Here is a 21,160-nt window from a genome sequence, read left to right as displayed (position 1 = left end):
CTCACAACAACCCTGTGAAGTAGGTTAGGCTGAGAGAGAAGTGACTAGCCCAGAGTCACCCAGCTAGTATAATGGCTGAATGGGGATTTGAACTCAGGTCTCCCCAGTCCTAGTCCAACACTCTAACCACTACACCATGCTGGCTCTACTTGCCCGTGAATAAATTACTTAAGCCAAAAAATCCCTTCAAGAAGCAGTACAATTCAGTGATTTAAACCACATTTATCCCCTTGCAAAGTTACCCATTACATAAGGACAGGCATATCAATTTTAATACAAATGTTAATACAAATTATCATTTACAAATGATTTTAATACAACAAAATAATAAGAAAGCAAAGACTAGCAATTGTACCTGTTGTGGATTATTTCTTCTGTGTTCAAGCTATTGGCAAAATGCAATGTACAGACACGCTTTTTCCCCTCCTTCCCAATAAAACCTGTTTGGAGTCGGTTCAGTCCATAACGTGAAAGCGGATACTTGAGAAACTAGAAACAGAGCAGAGAAAGTGAACGTTAAAAAGTAGGATAAGGAAAAAAATATTTTAAAGGTCATCCATATTGTTCATTAAAATTAAGTTGTAGATGAATCTATATTAGAATTATGAAACATTCTTAGACAACGTGGTTCTTACAGAGTAAGAGCTCCTGGGAACTACATACAAAACCCTGGAAGAGGAAAGAAATCTAGGCTGTTAGAACAGGATGCAAGGAATTGGACATCCAAATGCTATCATTTAGCGGCAGTCCTCCTTAGATATGAGAGAAATAACTGATGTTCAAAGATTAAAAATTAACCAAGATTATGCAACAGTGTATCATCCTAAAACTAGAAACCACAGATATATCATATAATCTGATAATAAAGATGAAGTAATCAGAATTCAAATGCCTCCAGCTATAAGCAAGATAGCATACTGCATATGCAGATTCCAAAGAAATTTTGTAAATATTCCATCGGGCCTGCTTTCTTCCCAGGGATCTAAAAACTTCACCCTGAACTAAGAAAGCATCATTTCCTCCCTCTGACAGCAGTTTCCTTTTTCCATCTATTCCACTCCTGAATAGATCACCTGCCAAAAGTTTGCCCCTTGAGAATTCTGCCTCATCTACATATCTACGCTCCCCAGGAATTCTCTTTTCACCAAGTCTTGACCTCCTACTTCCAAGATGGAGATAAACCACCCTCCCATGGTCTGTCTGTTGTCTTCCCCTCAGGTATTTGCTCAATGTTGCTAACTCCCCAATTCCCTTCAACCCTTAAAGGCCTTACCTCCCAACTTTAAGTTTATTCTGGCAAGACTGCCTTTTTAAAGCTTCCTACATGTCTCCATTTATTTCCACTTCCATACTTCAGTGGAGCCTCTTTCACTACATCCCTCCCTCACGTATAATAGCTTTCTCCATTTCCTCTGCCTATCTCCATCTTTCGCCTTCATGAATCGGGCCTCTATGGAAAATCTACTTCCCCGCAGGTCTCTCCCCCAGGGCATCCATTTCTTCCACAGAACCAAGCAGGGGAGAACTTCCTTCTTACTCTCTCACACCCAGACCCTGCCAGGCTCTCTTCTCCTTCCCATTTCATCCTCAATGCATTATTTTATTTCTCAGATTTCTACATTGCCTTTTGGCAAACAGCCCCTCCTCCCCAAAAGTTGTCCAGTTCATGCACCCCACCCCTGCCACACATCCCCAGAAGTCCTCCTCCTTCAGGCACCGCTGACAGAGCCACCCCTCTTGCCTTCTGCCAAAGGGCCCCAGTTGCCACCGGGGCCACCTCCCCTCAGAAAAGCCTCTGGCCATGGGATGGCTCCAGCCCAGCAAGCCACTCCCCTTCCTAGGTCCCCACCCCGAAGCAATGGATACCAGCCTTAACCTCATCCTCTCTCACACATGGGGTGTGTGTGTGAGATCCTCAAGACGACCCCTCCTCCTCCTCCCCTTCCCCTCAAAATCCTGCTCAGCCACCTCTTCTCCTCCAGGAGACACACAAAGGGGGAATCCTGGGGGGAGGAGTGCCTCCCCTTTGGGACACCCCCCAGCCTCTCCCTCCCCCGCTTGTCACATCCCCTCTGTTCTCCTCAGAACTCGTTTTTCTCTAAGCCCCACTTCCGACCGCCTCACCAGCCCCCCCCTCCGAGGTCCCCCCTCATATTTTCAGGGTCCTCCCTTCCCCCACCAGGTGTCCCGGCCCCGCCCACCAGATGCTCTCGCGCGTTCTTCCTCACTGCCCCCCCCCACCCGTCACTCACGCTCCTCGGCCTCTCGGCGCTCGCGCTCCCCACCCCCCTCCGCGCGCAGGGAGGCGCTCGCGCTCTCCCTCTCTCGCGCCCCCTCCCCACTCAGCTCCTCTCCCGTCCCGGCCGCTGGCGCGTCACCTGCTCCTACCCGCTCCTCCCCCCTCCTCCTCCTTCTCCTCCTCTCGGGGGGGCACGCGCGGGGCCCACGTTCGGGCTCGCGCTCCCTTTCCTCGCGCGCGCTCCGTCTCTCCTCTCGCCTCTGTCTCGCGACCTGTGAGGGGGGGAGGGAGGAAGGAGGAAAGAGAAGGGAAGGGAAAAGGGTGACAACCCGCCGCTGTGCTACTGGTGCCGCCGCCGACAGGGAACAGGGGGCGGGGCCAAAGCATTCAGGCGAGACTCTCGCGAGAGTTTTGCCTCCTCCTTCTCCTCCCCTCCTCCTCCATGGCGACGGTTTTGCCGGCTCCCCCCCGTCCGTTTTCTCTTATCTGCACTTTCAGCATAACGTGAAGGAAGGGAAATCAGCCGTTCACCTTTTATTTATATAAAATAACGGTCTAATCTATCCAAAGTATCATTCTTGAATATTTTAATGCGTCGAGGTGAGTCATATAATTTAGGTGTTGTTGTTGTTTTGCATTTTCCCTTCAGAACGTCAACTCGTGGTGAATCGTTGAATCCTAAACCACAGTTACACTTTACAGAGAAAGAGGGAAGTAATCTAGAAGGTGATTCTTATATCGCACATTCGTGCTTTACCAGAATTAAAGTGAAGCGCATTCCAAAAGGCTAAGCAGCATTTTAGATTATTTATAATGCAAGATAGCGCTCTCCTCTAGCTGGAATTGTCAAACTGGCGAAATGATTCGCTACGAATCTGCAAAAGCGGAATCCAAGCTAGTTCTAACGGGATAAGCAGCGTTGAAAAAAACCCCGTTTCTGACACTTTCGCCATAGCAAGGCGGAAGAATCTCATGTTTAAATAATTAATAATTATAATAACAAGGTGAGAAAGCACATTCCGGGCCGTAATCTGGAGCAAGGGCCGTATAAATAATTTGATAAGAAACCAACGGAATTGAAATAACAACTGTCGCTAAGGTAGGACTCAGCCCAAGCAGAGTTGACTGTGGCACTTTCGTCACAAAATCAAAATTTTAAAGTCATGACCTTTAACACTGCAAAAGACTGAAGGAGGAGAGAAATTGAGTTTCTGAATTAACATGTGGCTATTTTATTTTAAAATAATAGTGTTGAATTCTCTGAGGCCAAAGTAAAGGAACCTTACAGTTTTATAACTGCTTCCCTCATACACACAAAGAAAACTTGGGTAGATTTAACTAAATATTTATTCAACAACAACTCTATTTTCTCCTTCTCCTTTCCCTCTCTGACTCCACTTCTCAACACTCGCTACGCTGGATCCCCACTGGGACAAACATCCAAACAACAAAACACCAAAGATAAATGGATAGAATATACAGCAAAATATATGAAAGACAGTTACTAAATCATTAGTTTCACTTGAAGTAATTTTGTTGCTTGACTGAATTAACAATCACCTGTCAATAGACATCAGCTGAAATTACCCCAAGCCTCTTTGGCTCAAGGAGTAATTTCTGCTTTTGTAGAAACATAAAATGCTAATTATGGAATCTGTCGAGACAAGAAAATGACTGGTTTTCCCTTATACAGAACAAGGAAAAAGTAATGAAAAATCAGTAGCTGATTCGGCTCTTACCCCCTTCCTCACAGACGGGGATTAAATAATTCTCAGCAAAGCATTACAGACATTTCAAATAAGGTTGCCGCCTTTTCCACATCCCATCCATTGGAAGCGGCTCTGTGCCTTTAACAGCTGCCTGACAAGCAGAAATTCAACTGGGGCAGCTTTAGTTGTCACTCCATCTCTGCCATGTCAGGAGCAGGTATCCTTGTTCAATTTTTGGCAAATTTTCTATCAGAATAAGGTGAGCCTAATGCTCAGAATATAGCCAGTTACCACATTTGAGCTTTGAATACATTTTTATGCATGTCAAATTAACTAGAGTCTAGAATTTTCCAACTCTGACTGAAACTATTCCTGGAGATTCCGTCACTTAAATCTCCAGAGTTGCTTTCAATAGCTATCTGGAGAATAATGCCAATAGGGTTGGCAATCCTACTAGAGACCCCTCTGGCCATCAGCTCTTTACATTAAAAAATCTGGTATATGGATGTTGATGGTGGGGAGCAGACCTTCCTGTGTCAGGAAGGAGGGTGGAATCCAGAACTGGAATCCGGGGCAGAGCCCTACATTTTATGGATCACGAGTGGAACCTGCTGACCTTGGGGGTATTCTGAATTTGGCTCCCTGCAGCTAGGTTTGCCATGCCCCCCGGAATTCTGAGTTTCACCTGGATTTTAAACATCTCACCCAGCTTGCTTAGCCCAGCCAGATCTCAGCTTTCATATATATATATATATGCTAAGCTCTAGCCCTGGTAGAAGCAGCGTTGTGGAGCAAAACGTGCAGTCACCATTCTGCTCAAAAATTATTTTAGAGCCAATTTACATAATATGCAAATTAGGCACCCAAATTAGGAAATCCAGAAGAATATGGCAACCCTACCTGCAGCAGACAGCTGACCTGCTGCTTCCACAAGTTATCTAGAGCTGCTGATCATTTTATTTATTTATTTATTTATTTTATTTAGATTTATATTTATTTAGAGAAGGTTACATCTCTGAGAATCCAACAAAATGAGTTATCATACAAGGTCTTATCCATCAAAACCAAGACATAAGAAAAATACAGTAGTATTAATAGAAAATCTTTAACTGGGTATCAGAAGCTATCAGTAAAAGAATCTTGAACCCTAACCCTAGAGAAAAACAAAAGACAAAAAACCTGCCCCAACCTGGTTGATCATCCTTCTATCAGGCAATCTAAGGAGGAGAGAACCGATCCAACTATGACATACAAAATAGAAATAATGCAAGTAATTCGAGCGCAGAGACAGACATCCCTAATATTCTGTGGTTTGAACTCCACACACCAGGCTAATAAACTATAGTTAAATTTTAGTGATTACATTCTGTATCCTATAAAGAAGAGAATATAAGTTCCCTCGCTGTCCTGCGTCTGAATTGAAACCTGTATAAATAATAATAAGAAAAGATATTTGTTCAAGAACTTTCATTAAGGAAGTTAACTAAATCTTGCAATATACATAATTAATAAAGTATATTTTATTATGTATTACTCTCCAGTAAGTAAAAGGGAGATTCTGAAAGATCTTAGAGCTGCTGATCATTTAAAGAAGCAGCCTCTAGGATAAAAACCAGAACATTATTCTGGATCAGTGTCTTAGAGAGGCTCCTGTGCAAAAAATAAATGCTCAGTCCTCAGTATGTTTTGTAAGGCTATATGAGAAAACACACAACAAGAAGAGGATGATATTTATTGACTGTATCTTTTCATGAGAATCAGTTCCTTGGATGGCTTTCTGGCACTGACAATAAAGAGTTGCTTTGTTAACACTGGTGAACACATTTAAATGTGACAGTTTTCCATGTTTGGTTGTTATACTTGGAAATATAGTACATAGTTACTCTCTCACTCCTTTGTCTCTAGATGGTCTATCCTCTCTCAGCACGGCTTGGTATTTGAATTGTAGCACTGCTAATTTTTCTTCTCCACTTTTGATAGCAAATTCTTTTATTACAGAGAATTTTTAAGGAAATGCTTCCAGTTTTCAGGCAGTCGTCCACCTTCTTGCAGTTTCTTTTTTTACTGTACTGGAAAATTCCCAGATATAAATTTTGTTGGAAATCACTCACAAACAATTTCTCAAAAAGATGGCAATATGTGCAGGGATGGTGGTGGATTAAAAATCAACTCTTCCTCCAGATTCATATTATTTACCAAAGTTGAAACCCTTCTCATGTGAGGGCTAGTGAAAATCAGTTGAAATCCAACCTTACTCCAAAATGTGTATACTATTTCCCCTTCAGTTTAGATTTAAACATTTAGGCCCCCCTGCCTCTCAATTTCCCATTGCATCCTAGATTTGAACAAAGTTTAAGGCTCCTAACTTGTCTTGATGCTAGTTAGCATTAAATTGTATTGTTGTCTGAATATCTTCTGGCTGTGCTATGTAGTATTTCCTGTTGCCATTCAACAGGCATGGCCAAACCCATTTTTAAAATTGTATAAATTGGGGTGTGTGTGTTTTCTCCCTAAAACCAATGCTGTCCACTCAAGGGCAGAGTAGAAATTGAACTAACGTAGATAAGAATGAGCCCTTTATGGAGGAGACTTATAATTGCAAGTGTTTGCTTCAGCCCTCTACCACTTCATCTTAAAATAATCACACCATAACAAACAAAAACAAACAAACAAATCCTCTCTGGCATGCAAACTCAGCTTCTACTTGTGACCGGAACACCTAAATCTGAGAAAGAATTGCCTGGAACTCAAAAGTGTCTTAAAGCTAAAGATACCCGATTTCAGCAATGGGCTTTCTTTTTCCTTTATAAGAGCAGTGGGATTTTGCGAGGCAGAATATGTTATGAATTTTGTATTCCACTAGAGGGCAGCACATGCTCAGGTATAAAGTTTGACCTTTTTGGTGTACCCAGACATAAGTGTGTGTTTTGGAACCAGAATGGTGCTAATCCCACCATATGCTTTTTAAATTATTATTTATAAGAGGAGCACACCTAACTTTGCTGGAGGGTTCCTAAGACTGGGGGAGCGGGATGATCCTAGTCACCCTTCTGTCTCCTTGCCCCCATCCAGTCCAGAGTGGGTGCTAATGAGCTGGCTTGCCTCCACAAAACTAGCCTTGACCTTCTCTCTCTGTTTCCCAGACCTCCTTGGCTGTTTCCCAGCTGGGACCATGAGTATTCCCAGACAGCATAAACATTTTACCAACCCTGGAGTGCAGCCAAGGCTAGAAAGTGATTATATATAGCTTACTGCTGTCCAGAAAGAAAGGGATGTGTGCATTGTAGCCTGCAAGGCCTTGAGAGGAAAACATGAATATTCCAGAACAAGAAAGGAAAGAGGAGAGAGAAATCAAGGCCAGCTGGTTGCAGTCAGTTGGTGCCTGACATCATGAGAAAACTAAACAATGGGACTTATGCTCTAAAGTCCAACAAAAGATATATATGTAAGGAGACACCTGCTGGATCTGAGTAAAGGTTCAGCTAATCTGGGGGGTTCCTAGCTTTGACTTCCCAGATATTGTTGGGTTACAGCTCCACAGCGGCTTTGACTGGGTATGATGGGAGTTATATTCAACAACATCTGGGCACCCAAGGTTGGGAACCCCTGAGCTAACCAGATGCTCCCTGCATCCTTCCACCTGATACTACTGCACTTGCAGATCCAGCCTCAATTGACTAAGCAAAGAGGCACCTTTCAAAGGTTCTCTTATATTTAGCAGGGGGAGAGCAACCGGCCCTATCCAACCCCAGCCCAGAATCCCTCCAGTGGTTGTTGCTGGCATCTGCCTTCTGTTTCTTTGTAGATTGTGAGCCCTTTGGGGACAGGGAAGCACCTTGTTTGTTTTTCTGTGTAAACCACGTTGAGAACATTTGCTGAAAAGTGGTACATAAATATTTGTCGTTGTAGTAGTAGATTTCTCTACATAGTGTAAGAAAGGAGTTGATAAAAATGGTGGTGACAGGAGAAAAGCAAAAACAGCAGCAGTTCTTGGGGGGGGGGGAAGCCATTTTTAGAAACCACACAGCATTACCCAATTTGGGGGCTGAGGGGAAAAAATCACTCCATTTTTTAAAAACAGGAAGTGAGAGAGAACAGGTTAGCTCAGTAACCATCTGCATATTGAATGCCCAGGAAGGTGTGGGCACAAAGAAAACCACACAGTAGTCATCTACCATTTCTTTCACTTCTTTCAAAGGCCAAGATGCACACAGTAGGTATAGACTGGGGCATGCAAGCTTTCTGAGTTACACATCAGAAATCAAAGATGCAGAGAGCTGGTCTGAGCATAAAGCTTGCAAGCCTTACTCCACTGGAAAGTAACCCCAATAAATTTCCAGCAGATGTGTGATGGGTTAGAAAATGGAGCCCACGACTGGAAGGTGCACACGAAATCTTGCCTCTGATGAAAGCCTGCACACACCTCAACAATTGCCTCCGTTCTTGGTTGCTGCTGCCAGGGGCATGTCCTGGGGCCTCTGGAGGAAGAGGAGGAGGAGGAGGGTGTCCCACTGGCTAGATGAGAGTTTGTTTTCTGCTCTCTCTCTTGTGCTTCGCTGAAGGAGGGGCCCAACTTCACTTTTTCTCCCAGGGCCCCCTGCAGCCTTGAAACACCCCTGGTTGCTGCAATGGGTGTGTTTGCACTTACCTTCTTCAACAGCAGCAGAGTATTCCAGCAGCCAACTACAGCAAAGCTTCGAGGTCCCAAACCTTTTTAAACAAGTGTAGCCCTTCTGTTGCAAACCTCCAGTCCAGGTACCCCATAAAATAAGAGTGTGTGTACGCATATATGTGCATCTACAAGCACATGTGCATGCACCCACATTTAAATGTTACCATTATGAGACAGGCTACTCCACTAACTGGCTTACATCCAGACTGAGTGACTCATGAGTCCTCCCGTTGGAATTAATGAGACAAGTTTACTTGCCCTATTAATTCCAATGGGACTATTCAGGGCTAGTTTTCTGAAGCCTGTCAGCCAGGCAGAGGGGAGGGGTATGCTAAACTTGAGCAGGCAGCCAGCCAATCAATCAGGAGCAGAGGAGGAGGGACTTCACCCTCCTCCCTCCCGTTCTGCAGCAGAAACATCGCTGAAGATATTGGCTTTAAGCTGGAAGTCCTCAGGTGGGGAACAGACAGAGTGGCTGCAGGATGGGGAGACAGCAGTGTTCCCTCTAACAGGGATACCCAGATGTTGTTGACTACCACTCCCAGAATCCCCAAGCAAAAGCCATTGCAGCTGGGGATTCTGGGAGTGGTAGTCAACAACTGAGAATCCCTGTTAGAGGGAACCTTGGGAGGCAGGAGGGCTGTGAGTACCCCTTGTTGGGAACTCCGGAGCGACAATGAGCAGACCAGACAGCAGTGCACTCTTTTGCTGCTGAAGCCAGTTCTGGAGGAAACTCCTGCTGCTTGCAAACAAAGGTGGAACTGAGCCCTGAGCTGAATGCCTAGGCCCAGGGTAGGCAGCCTTGGCTGTCCAGCTGTTGTTGAACAGGTCTATCAACGGCTAGTCAGAGGGCCCCCTCGCGCCTCAAAGGCAGGATGCCTCTGAGTACCAGTTGCAGGGGAGTACAGCAGGAGAGAGGGCATGCCTTCAACTCCCGCCTGTGGCTTCCGGCGGCATCTGGTGGGCCACTGTGCGAAACAGGATGCTGGACTAGATGGGCCTTGGGCCCGATCCAGCAGGGCTGTTCTTATATTCTTATGAAATACAACTCCCATCATCCCCAGCCATTGTGAGTTGTGGTTCTCTTCTCCTGGCCCAAGTGATGTCCTGCTTGGACCAGACTTTTGGGTGACTCTCATGTGTGATGTTGTCTCAGGTAACAAGATCCCTGCACATAGAAAAGCAGTGTGCAAAGGCAAGGCCAAGAAACCTCTCCTCCGATGGGCTAGCTTTCTACAAGTAGGGAGTGTGTGTGGTTGGGGGGGCGGGGAGTGGGGTGGTGGTGAGGGATATTCCCACATGCAGCCCCCTACCTGTATTGTGAAATGATATACCCAAAGAGTGCTATGACTTTTGTAACAAACCAACCCCACCAGCTAACACAAGTGCACAGTTCACAATCCACCCTCCCAGTTAGTTTTCAGAAATTTCACTTTGACAACTTTTATTTTCTTACCAAAAAGTGTGTGTGTTTTTTTTAATTTTCAAAATAGAGAATAAAAAGTGCCAGAAATTGGTATCCCCTCTTCTACCAGTAGAGGGCAAACCAGAAATATACAGCCAGGTGTACCAGGTCATCAAGTGTGTACCGCTGCAGGAGGGTGGAACCCCGAGTCCCACATTAACTGTACACTAAAACCATTTTTACTAAAGGAGAATCTCTTTAAAAAGCCAAGGCAAAGACTGTTCTGAGGCACAGTTGCTCTCAAGCCAGTGTGGTTATGAGTGAATTCACACCATCTAGTTTGTTTGTTTGTTTGTTTCAAAAAGAGGGAAGTGTCACTGCAGTTTGATATCAGAGTGTAAGGAACTTTGGGCAGGTGCTGTGTGAGAAGAAATTCTCAGCAACATATCTGACGGGCATTCATTTGATCTGCTTTTCCCCTCCTCCACTGAGCTCCTGTACATCTTATAATTGCTTGCAGGGCTGGCCCAAGCCATTTGGCTGCCTGAAGCAGAGTGTGGGCTGGCCTCCTCTTCCAGCCGGCTTTCTGCCACAGAATGCCCTAGAAGACACAGAGAGCTGGATCACCAGCCCACATCTGCAAAGCAACTGTGGGTGCAGGGGTGAGGGTTTTCTTTGGTCACATTGGGGTGCAATGCAAAATTCTACTTCTAGAGAAGTCTGCTGGAGTGGAACCGGTTACATGCAGTTTTTAATCAGAGAAAGCAGCTGACCCGGACCGGAAGGCAGATGGGGGAGGGTGGGGCCGCCTAGCCTTTTCCTTCCTGGCCGTCTGTGTCCTCACAATCTGCCCCACCCCAGCTGCTTTCCTCTGAGAGAGAGAAAAGATGCAGATCTCCCTACTACTTCTTTCTTGGGAAGGAAAAGCTGGGAAGGAGAGAGTGGTTTTGAGAAGACATAGGGTTAGGAATGCAAGGGTTAAAAAGCCCCTTCTCCTCCCCACAGCTTTTGAGGTGGAGAGGGAAGAATAATGCAGTTTAATTAATGTTAAGGTCTAGTTTCACCCTCAGTGAAAATCACTTCACATCAAGTGGGAGCCCTTAGGAACATAGCAAGCTGCCTTCTACCGAGTCAGACCCTTGGTCCATCTAGCTCAGTACTGTCTACACAGACGGGCAGCAGCTTCTCCAAGGTTGCAGGCAGGAATCTCTCTCTCAGCCCTATCTCAAGACGCCAGGGATTGAACCCGGGACCTTCTGCATGTTCTACCACTGAGCTCCAGCTCTTAACATCACAGCAAACAGTCAGGGTGAAACAGGCCTCTTCAGGCTGGTTTTGGAGCCCTCGTCAGACTTGCTTACTGACTCACTTGTAAGTGAAGTTGCTGCTTAGCATCCTACCAGGGATGAGAGAGAGCCCGATGGAAATTCTCAATTGCTCCTCTTTGCAGGTACAAAGGAGTGATGGGGACGATTTAATAGAAAGGGAAAGAAAGGAGAAGGATTTGGAAGGAAGGGAGTGAGTATATGATCTTAAGAGGAGCAGGAGGGGAGGACGTTGAGGAGACAGGAAAAATCTGCTTCCTGCTCCAGACATTGGCTTAGCCTGAACCCCACTAATGCCCTTCAGTAGATTCCTTTACACCGAGGGTTCTCAAACGTGGGGCCCCAGACTGTGGGGACAGACTCCAGTCACTGTGGCTGGAGATGATGGGAATTGTAGTCCAACCACCTCTGGGGCCCCACGTTTGAGAGCCCCTGCTTTACCCTTTCACTTGTATGGAGACAAAGCCAAATTGGCTTATCACATTGATGCTGTGTGGTTCAGGCTCTACCAACAGGGACCCGTGATGCAGGGGTGCAATGTGTCTGGGGGGCAAAATGTATTGCTCCCTGCATAATAAGGCCCTCTTCCTACATGCACCCTCCCTATCATGACAAGACAGTCATTTTGCTGGTTGTATATAACAGGCAGTCCAATAAATGTTTAACAAGCTGCATAGAGGCCTCACTATGGCTTTTGGCCTGTTGAAGAAGGAGAACTGGGACAGAGTGAAAAGAGCAGCCACCAGAATGCACCACAGCCTCTTCTTTCTACTACCCACATTCTTGGGGACCAAGTGAGAGGGAGGCAGAGCCTGGAAAAGGAGGGACGGAGCCCGAAGCAACATAGATTTCCAGGGACTGCAGGCCAGGCTAGGGAGGAGACGGCAAGGAAGGCTTCGGCGGCCAGTTCACACCACAAGGTTGTGCATTGTGCATCTTTTGACCACATAAGGAATCCAGTAAGAGGTTCCTGAGCAGCCTCCCCGTGATCTGGATGTTCGTGTACGAGGGTTTGTTCTGCTTTGAATCCGGATCGTTAATCAGAGGACGATAATTATAACAGCTGTAAATGGCTGAGCCTCCGTTTATCCTTCTGCCCTCCAGGTCCTCCTCATCCAACAATAATATACCCTTGCCCTTCAGCTGGGCAGCTGGGAATGAACTGTCCTTCTATAGGAAAAATAATGGGCCTTCAAAACAGCGAGAACGTGACTCATCTTTCAAACATCCCCCTGCCTGATATCTTGGAGCCAAGACGGGCTCTGAGAATCTGACGACTGCCCTGGACTAGGAAGAGAGGCCTGGCTCTTCCCTCAGCTAGAACTGCAGATGTCCAGGAAGTCGCTCAATGCCCTTGGGGGGTGGGGCGCGGGGAGAGTGGAGGCTCTTAACCTTGGCTCCCCAGATGTCCTTGAACTGGTCACCCCAGGCTGCAAACTCCTGGGTGAATGCATCACAACCCTAAAGGAGCAGCCTTCAAGACTAGAGTCCAGAACCCTTCCTCTTACACCTGATCCTGATCTGGGTGCCTAATTGGCATAATATGTAAATTGGTTGGAAAATAGTTTTTGAGGAGGATAGTGACTGCACATTTTGCTTCGTAACTCTGCTCCTATAAGGACTAGCGCTTCGCGCTTTCCCCCCCTTCCCCTTTCCCCCAAATGAAATCTGAAATCTGGGCGGGCTAAGAAATCTGGGTGAGATGCTTAAAATCCGTGTGAAAGCAGGAATTTTGGGGGACATGGCCACTCTATGCCTAGCCTTCTCTCAGTGCTGGTGTGAGATACTGTGGCATAAAATGGTGTGGGAGTGGGCAGCACTTCAGGCACCTCCGTCCCAGGAGCTGCTAAGTCTCCGGGCTCCAGTTTCAAGGTTCCTTCAGACCCTGGCCCAGTGTTGGGATCAGGTTCTGGTCTGACCTTCTCTAGATCATACTCTGAATCAGAACTCGAGGCAGGGATCAGGGCCCACTGACCACATGGAAGGGATTGTCTGAAGGGGGCTACAAAGGGAGCTTAAAGAGGCTGCAAGGAGCGGACGTGTCCCCCACGTTCTCAAAATGGCCAGCTGGCAAGCCACACACACACACACACACACACACACCCCGTTACCCACGGCCCAGCTGGGCCTTCCTATTATTTCAGACTTTCTGGAAAGTCCGTTTCAGGGCCAGGGGAAGAGCAGAGAAAGCTTGGCTGGAGAACTGGGGAGCCAGAATGGACCCATCAGGAGCAGCCCCAGGTGTGGGAGACCCCCCCCCCATGGGGATGCTCTTCAGGACCAACCTGACTCCTGCAAGCTTTGCAAGGAGCAACTCCCCTCCCCTTGCAAGGGAGAGGTGGCTGGCAACCTCCCCTCCTCCCTGCCCCGGAGGCTTGCAAGGGTCACTTTGGAAAGTGGGCGGCCTCCACCACAACCGTTGGGCAAGCCAGCATTTTGCACCTCGCCGCAAATGCTGCAGTGCCGTGGGCCTCCCCTGAGTGTGTGTGTGTACAAGGCAGACACGTGGAGCTGGAGCTTGAAGATCGGGGTGCAAAAGGCACTGCACTGTTGGCCGAGCAAGGGAAGTCCAGGTGGTCCAAGCCAGCCTCATCAAGAACCCTTCTCCTAGATGCCAGTATGGGACCCAGGTTGCAGGCAGTTGCTGTATCAGAAGCGGCCTCTGCAGCCTCAGTACACAGAGGCCCAGGGCACACTTGGCCAAGTTCCAGGCTTTGAAGTTCCCAATTCAAGCCCCAAAGTCCTAGACAACAACCCCTGAAGGGGGGGAAAAATGGTCCGGCGGCTGCTGGTTGGTGACCTCTAGGCTAGCCACATTCCTACTTGATAAAGATGGTGTGTGTGTGTGCACTTGTGTGTGTGAGTGAGAGAGAGCGAGAGAGCGCACGCATGGGGAGGGGAGGGGAGCGGGGGGACGGGCCAAGGACAAGAGGAACTGACAAATCCAATGTCTTCCAACTTCCCCCACCCACTCTGGTTGTAAATCCCAGCCCCTGTGAATACAGACCAAATGGCATCCAAAGAGGCTAAGCCACTGTCTCTCTCTCTCAGGAGACGAATGCCGTCCCTTTCTTCAGAGGCTGCTTTGAGTAAACATTTCATTGCATTATTTTAAAAGTCTGTCAAATGACAGCAGCGGACGTTTAGACAGGGTTCAACTTCCCACGACTCATTTTCAGGCAGCATCCATTTCAACAAATTGTTCCAAAACCCCACCTCCACCTCCACCTCCACCACCTCCTCCTCCTCCTCCGCGTCTGTTTTCTGGGGGATGTGAGAGAATTTTGTTAAAACAGCAAGGGGGAAACCCCGCCCCGCTTTCACAAAGGAAAAAGAGTCGCAGGAAGCTTTGGTTAAGTTCCAACTGTTGTGGTTACTTCCGTGTTGGCCCCAAGCCATGTCAGCAGGACAGTCCCTTCCTGTTTCCCTTACCGTTTCCTTTCTCTCTCGAAATAACAGTCCGCCCCACAAGGGCTCGAACAAGGCCACCGAGCCTCACACCACCTGCAGTGCCATGGCTTCTCCATCCAACTGGTGTTTGATCTGGGAGAGTTCCTCCAGTTCTTGCTGGTGCCGGTCAGTTTTGTGGCCTACCAGAGACCGGTAGAAGTGCAAAGCAAAGATGATGAAGACCACACCGACCGGGACCATGATAATGGTGGAGGCCATGGCAGCATTCCAACCGGGGCTGTCCTGCAAGGTGGTTGCCTCAGTGGTGTTCCCAGCGCCGGGGACCGGAGTGGGCGTGCAGCACTTCCTGGAGGAGGGGACGCTGCCAACGGGCATAAACTTGACCCAGCAGATCAGCACCACCTCGGTAAGGAAGAGGAAGATCCCCAAGGCCGTGGAGAAGCCCCAGGCGAGCTCGATGTAGCGGTGCATGCGTTCGTGGGGCGACTCGTTGACCGAGTTGAGGTTGTGGATGTTGCTGACGGCCTCAATGTTCGGCAAGATGCAGGTGCTTACCATGAGGGCAAAGAGGTGGACGGCCACCAGGACGGTGGTGCAGGCACTGAAGGCAACCAGCAGCTCCCGTGGGTAGTCATAATCCTCTAGCTGCACCTCCACCATGGCCACCTGACAAAGCACAGGATTATCACTCATTACTTAAACACTGACAGATACCTAACATGTATGTTATTCCGTGATCCCAAGCAACAAGAAGTTCTAGGGACAACACAACTGCGTTTAGTTTCCTTTGGAGGAGAGCACACTAGAGACTCAACAGTACCGTTGGCAACAATTGCTTTATTGACAAATGTGACAGCAGAGCATAGGGGGAAGCAAACAGGCACTCCGCACTCCAACAACAGGCAGCTAATCCTGCTGCAGACATCAGGTACCCAAGAAGCAACTTGTGCACCGACCTCCATGCCTCCCACAAGATTGCATCCCAGTTTCTAGCTAACTCCAGTGAGAAACTCAAGCCTGATTCAGACATTATATTGTACAAATGTACGGTTGTCTTACACTTGTAGATGTGATTGTGTGAATGACTGTACCTGTGTTCATTTTAAAAGTGAACTTGGATACAGGCCCTTCAAATGCATGTTTCAGATAGGAACTGCACTTCTGTACCTGTGTTCAACATAACATGTAAATGACTGTACTGTGTACAGATCTGTACCTGTGTACACTGTACACTCATTGCACAAGCGGTGAACAGATCATGTGAATGGACTTTCGGTCCATTCACTTTTCTTTCTCTGTTCGAAACTGTTCACTGCCACTTAGCCACTGTACTCTCACTTACTCATTATTATTTATTTTTAAAATCCATATCCCACCTTTCTTATAAAATTCAAAACTGCTATTATGCCCATATTGCAGATGGGGTGGCTGAGGCCAAGGTATCTTAGCGGCATTTCAGTTTGATTAGTGCTTCCAAGCAAGAGTAGCATTAATGAATGCCAAACAAATATGGGTTGCCCTGTAGAGAATTGGGCTGGGTGGGCCGAGCATTTCTCCTCCTCTCGTGGACAGGAGGCCCTTGGGAAATCCCACCAGGACCTCAGCGCTCATCCCACCATCAACTTGAGACTGGACCAGTCCAAGTAGCAGATTTATTTTCTGGATCTTCCCATACAACTAGACCATGGGTTTCCAACCTTCAGCCGCCTGATGCTGTTGGACTACGATTCTGATCAGCCGGGCACAATGGCCTAGGAGATCTTCTTTGGAGGCTCTTCTCTGCGGAGTATTACTGCCCACAATGGTGCAACAGGCGACCACCAAAGAGAGAGACTTTTCAATAGCCACTCCGCCTCCCACCTGTGGAATGCCCTCTCTAGAGAGATCTGCCTGGCAACCTCTTTGTACAGATTTAGGGACCAGGCAAAAACCTTCTTGTTCTGCCAAGCATTCAACGTGTAATCTGTGGTTTATACTGGCTGGCTGTGAGCTTTTCTCGTTTGATTGGCTTCATTGGTTGTTTTATCACTCTGTTCGGCCTGGCCTTCCAAGGTTTTTTAATTGTTTTAAAGGGTTCTTGATGTATTGGTTTTTTAAATAAGATTTTAAATTGTTTCTTTTTTAGCCGTCGTATTTTAAAAAAGTTTCTGGTTTTGATTATTGATTGATTTTAACTGTTTTGTGGCATTTGTAAACCGCCCTGAGTTATTCTGTAAGGGTGGTCTAGAAATCGAATAAATAATAATAAATAATAATAATTTATTCATTTTTATCCATAACATTGTTTTAATGTTAAACATTGCCCCCCCCTTTGATTTAGACCATCCCAAGGGCACTGCTCATTTGGGCGGTATACAAATCTATCTATCTATCTATCTATCTATCTATCTGTTTATTTTGAAGCCCAATAGCATCTGGGGACCCAAGACTGGGAGCCACTGGTCTAGGCCACAGACGTTCCACTTCAACCGGAATCCACTGACCACCCACGTTTTCTACATCCTTCCAGCTTCCACCTAGAAAACACCACATGATGAGCCATTGCCTATACCAGGCCTGCTCAACTTCGGCCCTCCTGCAGATGTTGGCCTACAATTCCCATAATCCCTGGCTATTGGCTGCTGTGGCTGAGAATTATGGGGTTTGTAGTCCAAAAACAGCTGGGGGGCCTAAGTTGAGCAGGCCTGGCCTATACCCAAGCCCTACAACACAACTGCATTTTTTCCAGTTCAGACAAAGACTTGCACCTGAAGCACTGACCACTGGCATTCCTAAAGCTACAATACCCAGGCCTCAGGAAATCCACCAATCTACTCGTCTGTGACAACTGAAAAATGATGCCTGGCGAGCGGAAAAAAGATCCTGATGCGTAATGTACCGGCATAACTTGGTGAGTAAAAAATTTCTATCTGGCTGGTGAACAGAGACAATATTTCTTGACACCTGACAATACCCACCCAAAAGCAAGACTACAGACTGAGAAGACCAGAGGGGTACCCAGGAATAACGTACTATAGGACAGATCCAGACGTGACGGGACAGCACCGGTACACCTACAGCTGCTAGCTAAAACTACTCTAATACATCATCAGTGACTACAGACTAGGGATGTGCCGAAACACAGTTTGGCTGTCTGAATTGTGGGCGGGGGGCGGGGGGGGGGGTGGATGCCAAAGGTAGTTGTTTCTCAAAAGAACCAACAGAGTCACACTCCCTCTGTCCATTCCTTGGTAGAGATCACCCATCAGGCTGACCAAAGCTATCTCCATCCACCCCATAGCCTGCCCTAAAGCCAGTTTGAAATGGATCTAGCTAATCAGTATCATCCCAAACTGTCTGGAGTGGATCAGCCACCACTCTTCAATTACCTTGCCCACCCAAGGGATGTTGGAGACTGGCTTATAATTATCCGTCACTGAGTGCTCTAGGGCAGGGTTCTTAAGCAAAGGTCTCACATTGTCTCCTTCAATCGTGGAGGCATCCTGCCCTCCCTCAGTGAGGCATTTATGATGTCAACTAGGCCATCTCTAACAACCTCCCTGCTAGGAGAGGAGAGCTGGTCTTGTGGTAGCAAGCATGACTTGTCCCCTTAGCTAAGCAGGGTCTGCCCTGGTTGCATATGAATGGGAGACTTGATATGTGAGCACTGCAAGATATTCCCCTCAGGGAATGGAGCCGCTCTGGGAAGAGCAGAAGGTTCCAAGTTCCCTCCCTGGCTTCTCCAAGATAGGGCTGAGAGAGATTCCTGCCTGCAACCTTGGAGAAGCCGCTGCCAGTCTGTGAAGACAATACTGAGCTAGATAGACCAATGGTCTGACTTAGTATATGGCCTCAGTTCTATGTTCCTATGTTCCCAAGGCGCTATTTCTACTATGAGCCAGCCCTGAACCAGGATAACCTGTCAGCCATGCCTCTGATAACATGAGATTACACTTATACACACACACACACACACACACACACACACACAATGCATGCCATCACCTGCCAACAGAGGCCTTCGGACACAACTCAAGCGCTGAAAACGGCAACATTCAGAAACCGGTGGGAGAATGTGTCAGTTTCCCAGGACACTCCTGCTGCTGATTTGAAAGTCACCATTCTTCAACAAGGGAACTTCTAAAGGGGAATTATGCTGAATTTGCATCCATCATGAGATTGGATTCTATTTGTTTGAAAACCAACAATAGCTTCCTGCCCCTGCCACTGTTGAGTGGTGTACTGCAAGGGTTCCCATCCTGTGGTCCTCCAGATGTTGCTGAACTACAACTCCCATCATCCCCAGCCACAATTTATTTGTAGTTGGGGATGATGGGGGTTGTAGCTCAGCAACATCTGGAGGACCACAGGTTGGGAGCCCCTGGTGTAGTGCTTCGAGTGCTAGACTAGGACTGGGGAGACCCGAGATCAAATCCCCTTTCAGCAACTCAGGGTCAGCCACGTCTCCCAGCCTAGCCTACCTCACAGAGTGGTTGTGTGGATACTCATAACCATGTACACCACTCTGGGCTCCTGGGAGGATGAGAGGGATATAAATGTAAAAATAAATACAGAAATGAATTTTGCAAGTCTTGGAAGATTTCATTAGCACCAGTGCAGGGGTGGACAACTGAACACAGGGTGGGGGACACAAATGCCCCCGAGAGAGGGGGGAGCCGTTAGCTGGGTAACAGCTTGCTCTTTGTTCTCACCCTTGAGCATCTCTGAATAAAAGGGCGGGGGGCGGGGGAGCATCTTCACTTCATGTCCCAGGGCCCACTCCAAGCTTACTACGCACCTGCACCACTGGCTGACACAATGAGGAAAACTACTCCCCAACTGTCTTTTTAATTTCAATGGGGCTACTTTGAGTAATTCTCTCCAACTGCAGTCCTGAATGGTCCCTGTGTTTAGCTTTTGCATTTACTCTGCACAGACCATACCTCTTGTGTTTCCCTAAACTTCCCTGTTTACAGGCCTTTCTCTTTCTCTGTCTCCGTGTGTATTTGTGCACCTGTCAGCAGAGGACAACGCGCAGCTAATGAAGCGGACCGTAGCTCACCAAAAAGGTATGCTACAATAAAATGGTTCGTCTGTCAGATCTTACAAGATCCTTGGCTGGTTTTCTTTCAACAGACGCCCCTTTGGAAGTTCCTCCTCTCTGAACTGGGGTTCTGTAACTTCAGTTGTGGGCTTCAAGTGGGGAAGGGACGTGCAGGGTCCCTTTCTGTCCCCACCCGCACAACCGTCTTCCTGCTTCTCTGGCTGAAGCGAGAAACGTCATGGCCAGCTTTCTGGTAGCCTGCCTCATAAGCCCTGACTTGGCACTGGGACCCTCTTCAGGGACAGGAGAAGGTGCCCCATATTCTATTTTGACCGGTCATAGTTCAAACGCTGGCAGGGATCCCAGTTCCTTGGCAGTTTCCCCAGAGAACTAGGGTGGCGGTGGTAGCAGAAGGCCGACGGATTTAACCCAGAACAAGGCACAGGTCCCTTCTCACAGCCTGGCTGGACACCAAAACTTCTGGGAAGTGAAAAGTAAGAGTTTAAGGAGCTGGAGCAGTGGGGAGGCTGCCCTCCCTAAAGCAAGGGTTGACCAAACTCCCCGATGTGAGCACTGAGGAGTAGGGGTGTGTGGGTGTGGGGGGGTGTGTGCACTGTGTCACAGTGAGCTAAAATCCACAAACCCACCCCTGCCCAGACCCACAGCCTTGGGGCACCGAGTCAAGTTACTCTCGGAGAGTGGGGGGAGGCAGCGGCAGCGGTGGCAGCCGAGGCTTATTTTCAGAAAGTGGGCCGCATTAAACCGAGTGCTGACAGGAGGCTGGCTCCAACCCCACAAACAGCACGTGCTTGAGAGCCTTGGCCAAAGTCTCCAGGGGATGAATGGAAGGGGGGGAGGGGAGGGGAGGGGAGGGGAGGGGGGGAGGATGTACACCAAGGGGCAGCCTTGCCCCCTCAGTCCTGGGTCCAGAGGCCCAGCCCTAGGGGAGCCGGTTGCTGTTTGCATGTCCAAAATTCTGGCCCTCGTGAGGAGATGCTCCCGAGGGTGTCCAAGGAGTGCTTCAGCTCCTCCCGAGAGGGGAATGGAATTTTATTTTTGAAAAACAGGCCCAAGGGTAGGGCACCTCCAAACACCCTCTGAGGACACATAACCTCTTTGCATGGGCAGGGTGTGCTTGCCCTCTCTCCACCGAAGAACGGAATTTTATTGTACAGCAATGGATAGGGTGCCTCGGGGCATGTAGAGAGCACCCCATCCCTTTGAAGACGGAAGAGCCACAGAGGGCTAGGCCAGATTTAAAGACCCAGACAATTTCTATTCTAACTGAGCTGGCGGGGTTGCTGACAAGGTTGCAATTCTACCCCGCTCAAGCCTGGAACCTTTAAAATCACGAGTGTCTCTGAACATATGCAGAA

At 47.8% G+C, this 21,160-nt stretch overlaps 2 protein-coding genes and 1 long non-coding RNA gene across 7 annotated transcripts in view; 1 reads left to right on the top strand and 2 right to left on the bottom strand.

Moving 5' to 3' along the window:
* Positions 1-8,708, bottom strand: part of SETD1A (SET domain containing 1A, histone lysine methyltransferase) — a 43,973-nt gene extending 35,265 nt beyond the window's left edge. The window contains exons 1-2 of one of the 5 annotated variants that reach the window (XM_053260604.1): positions 8,597-8,708; positions 356-489 (exon numbers count right to left, since the gene is read on the bottom strand). The gene's annotated coding sequence lies outside the window, so the exon portion shown is untranslated. Of the gene's footprint in view, positions 1-355; positions 490-1,273; positions 2,104-2,378; positions 2,667-8,596 lie in introns of those variants that run through there. The other 4 variants (XM_053260602.1, XM_053260601.1, XM_053260600.1 and 1 more) reach the window with 4 other exon arrangements.
* LOC128329424 (uncharacterized) lies at positions 3,159-17,023 on the top strand. The gene is made up of 2 exons (XR_008309646.1): positions 3,159-3,338; positions 14,810-17,023. It is a non-coding gene; the product is annotated as an uncharacterized LOC128329424 (long non-coding RNA).
* The window catches only part of ORAI3 (ORAI calcium release-activated calcium modulator 3), a 19,044-nt gene continuing 12,582 nt past the window's right edge, over positions 14,699-21,160 (bottom strand). Inside the window, exon 2 of the mRNA XM_053260605.1 lies at positions 14,699-15,427. Within this exon, the coding sequence (XP_053116580.1) occupies positions 14,846-15,427 (582 nt within the window). The 3' untranslated portion in view covers positions 14,699-14,845. The remainder of the gene's footprint in view (positions 15,428-21,160) is intronic.

Source organism: Hemicordylus capensis, chromosome 6 (genome assembly GCF_027244095.1).
Source record: "Hemicordylus capensis ecotype Gifberg chromosome 6, rHemCap1.1.pri, whole genome shotgun sequence".
Classification (NCBI taxonomy): Eukaryota; Metazoa; Chordata; class Lepidosauria; order Squamata; family Cordylidae; genus Hemicordylus; species Hemicordylus capensis.
This window is presented reverse-complemented; position numbering and strand designations above follow the sequence as displayed.